Source organism: Myxine glutinosa, chromosome 4, assembly GCF_964187855.1.
Source record: "Myxine glutinosa chromosome 4, kmMyxGlut1.1, whole genome shotgun sequence".
Lineage (NCBI taxonomy): Eukaryota > Metazoa > Chordata > Myxini > Myxiniformes > Myxinidae > Myxine > Myxine glutinosa.
Window position 1 is genome coordinate 97768198 of NC_136264.1, and position 9046 is coordinate 97777243.

At 43.3% G+C, this 9046-nt stretch overlaps 1 protein-coding gene across 1 annotated transcript; it reads right to left on the bottom strand.

Moving 5' to 3' along the window:
* Positions 1-480: 480 nt before the first annotated feature.
* Positions 481-8350, bottom strand: LOC137416298 (voltage-gated potassium channel subunit beta-3-like). The gene is made up of 11 exons (XM_078775274.1): positions 8317-8350; positions 8056-8094; positions 7711-7898; positions 6750-6776; positions 6426-6479; positions 5314-5379; positions 5006-5126; positions 4718-4812; positions 1605-1725; positions 764-852; positions 481-570 (listed from the first exon to the last, which is right to left on the bottom strand). The coding sequence occupies exons 1-11, from the start codon at positions 8348-8350 to the stop codon at positions 481-483; spliced, it is 924 nt and encodes a 307-aa protein (XP_078631400.1).
* Positions 8351-9046: the final 696 nt, after the last annotated feature.

Genomic DNA, 9046 nt, shown 5'->3' on the forward strand with positions numbered 1-9046 from the left:
GCTTCAGAAGTAGTAGCTCAGCATGACATGCAAATCATGCTAACGTCACATATGTTCCTCGATGACCAATTACAACGTATTGTCGGAATGATTCGCCAGCGAATGAGGAAAAGTAATTATTCCATTATCGCTTTGAAAGGAAGTTCATACTCTTTTTGTTGTTATTTTTTTCCTTGTGTATAACTGGAGCCAGGTAATGCCAGGAAACTGTAGAAAAAGTACTACAGATAAAAGGTACCTCCATGGTAAGTTTTCCTGGAAAATATGTTCATTTGTAAATATTCCGGGACCACTGTAGGTCACCCTTGACCTTGACTTGATGTTCATTCTTGTACACTTCCATTTTTTTAGCTATTGCTAAATTTCCTTGCCTTTCCCATTGGCTGAACATAATACATTTGGCCAACTTGGGTACCCAAGCCTGAGAGAAAGGGTGATGTGGAGCCAATGTTTCAGGAGACAAAGTCGAGAAAAACTTTCCTAAGGACGGCATTCCTTCCGTCCGGCTGGCTTGTTTCCAAGAATGTTGTCCATCTCCGCCACCAGCGCAGCTGTCAACTTAGGAAGCACCTGTGTAGGTCAATCAACAATTTTCAAGTTAACTTCCTGGAAGAAATTTAAATAATTGTGCATTTCGATATATTGGGGAAAATGTTGAGAGAATTGAACGGGAAATTGAAATTTACATCTTCAAATTTACAAATTGAACAAGCAGAATGAAAACAATACGTCTCAGGACCATAATATTTGGTTGTTACGCTACCTGTATAGCTCCGAGGTTCTCGATGAGTTGCTCCACCTTGGTGGCCCCCAGGAGCACCGAACTCACACCTTCATTGTGAAGGCACCATGCTAATAGAACCAGACATTGTGAAGCACCATGTTAATAGAACCAGACATTGAGCAGGCACCATGCTAATAGAACCAGACATTGTGAAGCACCATGCTAATAGAACCAGACATTGTGAAGCACCATGCTAATAGAACCAGACATTGAGCAGGCACCATGCTAATAGAACCAGACATTGTGAAGCACCATGTTAATAGAACCAGACATTGAGCAGGCACCATGCTAATAGAACCAGACATTGTGAAGCACCATGCTAATAGAACCAGACATTGAGGAGGCACCATGCTAATAGAACCAGACATTGAGCATCAGATGAGACTTTTGACTTCGTGTAATTGTCACACAATGTAATGATGGCTCTGTATGACATCCATAAAATGAGAACATCGCTTTACTATGGTAAAAAGTTGAGTCACTTACATCATGCCCGAGGGTTAACTTCTCAGGTCGGCTCAGATGTGTTGATGCTAAGATGTACACTTGTGTAGCCTAAGATGCCAGGGTATCTCACGGAGTGTTGGTACCTGTGTCAAATTCCGAGTTACTGCGTTGTTTTAGCTCGCTAACGTCTGCTGTGATTGGCATTATTCGTGCCAGCGAATGAGTAACAACGGCTGCAAACAGCACTAACCTCAAAACTATGAATAATGCAATGGAATATTCATTCCTAGATGAGCCTTTGGAAGCGCGCACACACACACACACACACACACACACACACACACACACACACACACACACACACACAACAAACCAATGGCAAGCTGTGACATTGTGCACTCCAGCCTTTCAGTGATGCTTTGTAGTTCCTTGAGACGTCCCTGCTGCCTCTTTCCCTCCTCACTGAGCACTTTTTCCTTCAGCCACTGATATCCCTGCATCGAGTGAAGAGTTTAAACGAACATGTATGACATATTCATGTCGAAAACCCAAATTCCCTTCAGCATCCTTTTTGTAAGTCATGGGATAACCATTGCCTCTTATTTGCTGTACCAGATCAACAATACTTTTAATTGTACTGGATAGTTCATCACAACCATGCACATCAAGAGCGAGGCTCATGGAAGAGTAAGGATGAACTGACAGTTGGGTAGTGGGGGAACAATTGGGCACAAAAAGGAAGGGAATAAACACCCAGAAAAGGAAGAGAGACACAATATGGGAGGAAGCACTGACACGAACAAGTAAGAGGGGACAAATTTGAAATCACACTATTTCATAGCAATGCTTCAGATAAAGGTTTATCATGGTAGTGATTTCAAACTTTGCTAACAGTTGCTAACAGTTTTCTGCATTACCACAGTGATTCTCTTAAAAAATATGATATGTGTGAACCATTAAGTAGGTGAAGTGGTGGCTTTGTTGTGAGGACTCTGGGCTGGTATCCCAGTGATTGCGGCTTGAACTCTGATTTAAGCAACATATAAAAAAATACTTTATACGCCTCATACGCATGTTCATTCAAGCCTTGTGTTGGCTTAGCGGTTAGGGTGCCGGCTTGGGATCCTAAGATCCTGGGTTCAAATCCTGGTCGATCGCTGAATTAACGCCAGGGGGGTTGACTCAGCCTGTCATCCTTCTGAGGTTGACAAATTGAGTACCAGCTCACTGGTAATTCCCTGTGTGTCGCAAGAGGTGAGTAACAGGGTTTGAGGCAGGAAGGGCATCCGGCCATAAAACATTGCTTCAAAAAGGGGCCCATGGTGTCCAAAAAAGGCCACCACCTGCTCTGAGGGGAAAACTGGCCTCTAAAGATGGTTCCTATACGCATGTTCATTCAGGAAAAGTATGAGGCAATCAAGGTGGTCAAAAATAGAAAATGACCTTTCAAGCGGTGGTCAAAAAGAGAAAATGACCTTTCAAGCTCAGGCTCATTTGAGTAAGAGGAGGTGTAGACATGTGGACATCAATCTCACAGCACAAAAGGACCTCTGAAAGCATGCTTTTTAGGAATATCATGTAAGTTATGGAGGGGTCACAGATGACCCCCACCCAAGACCGCAAGCAATGTTGTGTGGGAATCGTGGTCACAGATGCCCCCCCTCCCAAGACCGCAAGCAACGTTGTGTGGAAATCGTTGTCACAGATGACCCCTTCCCAAGACCGCAAGCAATGTTGTGTGGGAATCGTACATGTTGAGGTCATTCTCCTCGAAGATGGCCGTCTGAGGCTGATTTTGACATGGAACACCGCAAGTCGAGTTGGTGCTTGATGTAACAAGCGTGTCTTCCCATACAATTAAGCCAATTTAACCTCCAGGGACTACCAATCACCGAAACATTTTCGCAGGATGGATAGCAGGCAGATACACACAGGACTTAGGGGGAAAATAAAAACTTAGCACAAGACAGCACAAACGAAAATTGCGGACACAATGAACGAGACTCTAGAGAGTTCATGCGACACCTTAACCCATGCAGTCTTGAGAAACTGAGAAACAAGGACATGTATGAGTTCTGCAAGCGGCAAATTTGATTGGTTGTGATGTGATGACCTAAAAAGCGGTAATATTTTCTCAAAATACTGCTGAACAGTACTTAGACAAATGAACAGCTTTTCACTTCATGGGGTGATAAATAGCTACACTTTACAGACAGTGAAACTCAAACCCCCTAAGGGACCACGTACACTAAAACCGGGCGAGATAGAAAATGATTAGGCAGGCATGAAACTGCCACGTCTCCAAAGTAGCAGCAGCGAGCGAACAGCAGGATATGCCTTGAGTTTTGCCAGCCACGCATACGACAGGAGAGCATCTCTCCTTCAGACTGTCTCATTCTGTGCTTCTCAGATTCAGCAGCGAGAGAGCACGCCACCTCATGTACCTCTTGCACCCCTGAAGAGATCCACGACATCCCTCCTTACCGATCATGGGCTGCCTCACACCTAGTGACAGCATCGCGATCCAATCAGTGGAGTCGATCCTGACCCTATTGGTGCCGTGGACATTGAGTAGTGCAGTCCAATTGTGTGCCTCCTTTCTCGTTGCTAATCAAGAGTACTGAAGGTTAAACACGGTCTTGCAGTGGCAGACAAAAAACAGGACGACTGTCCCTATCCACATGTCCTTAATACAAGGAGAAAAGTCCTATACTCTATGGGGTAAAAACGGTGGTCTATATCTCAATTCAAATATGACCCGACCTTCCACACTATATGCGCAAGGTGTGTGAAGGGAATAAATTGGGGAGAAAATATTGCAGAAAAATAATGGAAGAGGGATGGACAAGGAAAAAAGATGCAGGATGTTAGGAGAAGATAGCTGTAAAAGGCAAGGTGGGAAGGTGGAGGTGTGGAAGCATGCGAGATGGGGGAAGGAGCGCAAGGCGGGGGAGACTAAAATCACGCCGATGGCAATAATGTTGTGTATTTGCTCCTGTGTGAAATAAATTGAGATATTTCTCAAATAAATATTATTAATACAATGGATTAATATTTAATAAGGATTCCCCTTTTGGGAAAAGTAGGTGAAAGATACTCTCTGTTCCCTCCAGAACACCCCCCCCCCCCCCCAACCACCCTGTATGACCTCATTGGTCCTGATCACATGTTCCTGAATGTCTGCAGCAAAAGTCCCTCTGATTGATGGTTGTTAGCACTGTACATTCAATGAAATGAAAGAGGAGGATATATATATATATATATATATATATATATAGAAGGGTGACAGCCCGTCCCACCTTTCATGCCAGGGGCATTTGCCCCACCTTACTCTGAGCAAGAAAGAGCAGGAATACAAAGCCCTCTTTATCATTCATTTGTGCTTTTGGGTGGAATGGATATATATTCATGGGGTTCCAAAGATGATTGCTCTCTTAAGGTTTTGGGCAAAGCAAAATAAAAACCAAAGGTTGTCCTCGGACGCACCTTGAGAGAAGCCCGGGAGTCTTCCGGTATGAGATGATCATATTTCCCTGTCAATAACCCACAGGCTAGTGGGGACCACGTGATGGCCCCGATGCCTGCACCAGGAAGTAAACAACCCTTTTCTCATTACCCAGGTAAGACTCGGTTCAAAAGGTACAATAAAGATTTAAATCAGTGCCATGAATACAAAAGAATCCCTTCATCAAGTTTACATTTTCAGTGTGCTTCTTTCCCTGATATCGTTTCTATTTTTCTTTCAACATGGCAGTCAGGCAAGTGTGACCTCACCGATTTTGTGGTAAAGTTCAGGCAGCTGCAACTCGACTTTGTCTCGATGGAATAGGTTGTACTCTGCTTGCTCGCACACAGGCGGGATCAGGCTGAACTGCTGTGCAACTGAGTAGGCCTCCTGCAAACAGCCGATAAATCAAATCTGGGCACGTACGCACCACCTTGTGTGGCACACATCTGAGGAGGGAAGCGTTGCCGAGGACGGGACCTGCATTATGGAGTACAATTGAGGAAGTTATTTACAAAAAGAAAAAGTTGATGTGTGACAAACAAGTGTAAATATTTAACAATTTTAATCTAAGTACATCTGATGTGTTTTCTTCTCTCCTTCCCTTTGCCTCAGATGGATTGGCTCTAACAGAAGGCACGGCCTACAAACTCAACCTTTCCATCAACAAATGTAATAAAAGCAAATTATGGTCCGAAGCATGAAACCAAGAAGCTCCTCTGTATCCACCATGTCTTCCAAGAAAGACTGAATTATAAATCCACAACTAACGCAAAACAAGTCAGACTCTCCAGGGATGACTTTTCAACTTGAATGCAACCGGTTCTGTCGGATCTCGGAAGTTAAGGAGAATCGAACTCGGACTATTACTGAGATGGGAGGCCCGGGTGTTGTCGTCAAATGCAGGATAGCTCAATTCGTAACCTGCTTATGTTGAGCTGTCTGATCTTGATTTTGAGGTTTGTGTGTTTGTGTGTGTGTGTGTGTGTGTGTGTGTGTGTATATGTTTATATATTTCTGTCTTTTTGGTCTTTATATGTATATATATATATATATATATATATATATATATACAGACTTGGCATTTAATATGGAATTTTTTTTTCTTCTTGGCTTGGGTTTAATTTCTGAACTCAGTATATCAATCTGGTGAGTTTCTTTTACGCTTCGGTGGTTTCTTTGTTGAAAGAACCATGTCACTGATTGTCTTTCGCAGCAAGAAGTCAATACAGGATTATATCACAGGTGGCGTGACAAAATGTACGGACAGGTACATTTGACGATTGGCTTCACAATCGGGTAAAAAAGGGTTGTTGTGTTCTGTATTAGTGGAAAACAACTGCTGCACGTCTACAAAAGTTATTGCCGCTTCCCCTGGAGATGGTCCGTCAACTCAACAATGCTGTTTGTCATGGAGTGGTGGCTTTACGAAATTCCGGCATGAAACAGCGTGCTATTGCTTGGGAGTATGGCATCAATCAAGGTCAGGTGTCAAAGATCCTGAAACGAAATGCTCAGAGGGGTGTCCCTACTCCAATACCGAGGCCAGGACGTCCCCGCAGAAGCACAAGGAGGGATGATCGCCATCTGCACCGGTTAGTCCGCAATGGCCGTACCAAGTCAGCTAATCAGCTTGGGGCTGAGTGGCAGCAACTGACAAATGTGCCTGTATCCAGAAGGCTAGTCAACCAACGACTGGTTCAAGCAGTCTATCGTGCCGGGCGTCGCCTGAGAAAGCCACGTCTGACCAGACAACACCGCCAGTGCCGATTGCAGTGGGCCAGAGAGCACCGTCAATGGCAGCCAGGACACTGGAATCACGTAATCTTCAGCGACGAGTCTAGATTTCTGGTCTATCGTCAAGATGGCCGCGTCTGAGTGCGCAGACAAGTGCATGAAGCCTACAACGAAGATTGTATAGTGCCAAGAGTCAAAGCTGGAGGTGGTGGGGTGACCGTTTGGGCTGCTTTTCATGCAGGGGGCAAAACTGACCTGGTTGTTCTGAATGGAAACCTGAACCAGTTCAAGTACAGAGCCATTCTGGACGAAACATTGCTTCCATTTGCTCGTGCAGCCTTTCGAGGAAACTTTGTCTTCCAAGATGACAATGCACGGCCTCATCGTGCTCGCATGATCCAACACTTTCTTGCTGACCGTGGTGTAGAGCATATGGAGTGGCCTGCCATGTCCCCGGATATGAATCCGACAGAGAACTTGTGGGCAGAATTAACGCGTCAAATCGACAACTTGGACCAGCAGCCTGCCTCTGTTCGTGAATTGCAGCAGGCTATTGTAACTGCATGGCAAGCGATTACTGTCCAAACCTTGGCAAATCTCGTGAACAGCATGCCTCAACGTGTACGTGCCCTCCTGAATGCTCGTGGGGGTTACACGAAGTACTGAACTGTAATTTTACTGTCCGTAATCCCAGTCGTAATTTAACTTTTGTTTTTGTTAAAAAAAATTTGGGCTAATGTGCAAAATAAAGAGATACTTCTGGAAAACGCACAGAAGTTTAACACAGTACTGTCCGTGAATTGAGTTCGATATCAGTTTACATCACTTTCAAGGATCAATTTATTTGCTTCGAAATGTCAAATGTGGTTTTTGTTTCTTTGAAAGGTCACATGAACAAAATCTAGAATAATTTCAAGATAATTCCAATGAACTTTTGGTTCTAAGTCATCTTGAAAACAGTAAGTTCACCCCCACAAAAAAAATATTCCATATTAAATGCCAAGTCTGTATATATATATTTGATATCGATATATAATATATATATATATATATATATATATATATATATATATATATATATATATATATATATATGTACATATATGGGTAAGTACACGATGTGTTCAAACCTCTTGTTTTATTTTACCTCTTGTTTACCAAAGATTTTAAAATGTTACGCGCTGCTTCCTTGCATGACGTTCACTATTTATTAAAGGATAGAGCACTGACAAATAACCATAGGTTGGTAATTACAACGCAGGCTTTCTTCTCCCGATGGTCTCCTTCTGCGTCGAGGGTCCTTCATGTTCCTTGTTAGTCCCAGGATTAGAGTGAAGGAAGAGTGTTTCCAGGTCTCCACGACCTCCATCTCCACGACATCCATAAAGTTACGACACTCGACATGGATACCGTAGGGAAGGTGTTCTTTCAATTATACAGAAACTCATAATGTTTCATACATACTCCATCAATACACTTCAATATGAGCTCTGATTGTCGCTCGCAGGACCCCAACGCGGTGCACAACTCGGTGTCGGGAGAGACAAACGGACAAACAGATAGACGGGGCTGAAAACATAACCTCCATCCACCTTTTGTGGCAGGGCAACAATTCGGTGAACTGCAACGTATTTTGAATGTTTACAAAATGTTTAATTACGAAAACATGATTGATAACAAATGCAGATCTACCTGTAAATCTGAAAACAAAAGGTTGACGTCTTGACGTTCCTGAGCTATTGTAGACGTTTCGTGGACCTTTTTTGTCGCTCATTTGATAAGAATATCTGTAAACAATCATTGATGCAAACGATCACGTGTAACCTTCGTGTTTAATCTGAACCGTTCAAAATACGTCGCAAGCGCCCTGAGGCCATTGGTGAACAAAGACCGTCACAGGTGGAACCGGTAAAAATAGACGCGAATCGATTAATTGACGGAAACACTTATTGATGACGTCACAAGGTGATTTCAGGCACAGGAGGCCACGTCAAATGGTCGATCACGAAGTAAGACTACTTTAACCATCAAATATTCACGACTTTAACAATAGTTCTGTAATTCAAGGCCACAGGTGTATTTTTTAATCAGATTTGTTTGCATTGGTAACCTGCATTCGTGTACAGGTAAACAGGTTATGGGCACTCATTCACAATTGTTGACAATTCATTAATTCCACTTTAACAATGTCAGGTGCACGATACCAGGTCCAAATGTTGAGAGTTTATGAAAAACTCTTTAATCGATACTTGATGTAACTGCTCAGTGAGCATCGCATTTGGTATTCGAACGAATTAAAAAAAATCAATGAAGAATTACATAAAGTGAGAGATAAGTCGGATATTATTAAATACTTTGTGGAAGAATAATGAAATTCCGCCCATTCACGTCCTCGATCAGATCGGTTGCTTTATGTGTTTGTTGGGATCAGTGAAACTAGAGGGAGAGGGAGAGGGGAGAGGGGAGGGGGAAGGGGGAAGGGGGGTGAGGGGAGGGGGAGGGGGGAGGGGGGAGAGGCGGTGGGAAGAGATGTGGTTATTCCAGAAAAGAATCAAAAATTCTGGGTTGTTTAT

Coding starts and splice junctions, on each gene's coding strand:
- LOC137416298 (XM_078775274.1), bottom strand. CDS start 8,350: ATGGCCTCAGGGCGCTTGCGACGTATTTTGAACG. Junction 7,899..8,055: donor GCCACAAAAGGTGGATGGAG/GTTATGTTTTCA, acceptor TATAATTGAAAG/AACACCTTCCCTACGGTATC. Junction 5,380..6,425: donor ACTGCTTGAACCAGTCGTTG/GTTGACTAGCCT, acceptor TTGAGTTTGTAG/GCCGTGCCTTCTGTTAGAGC.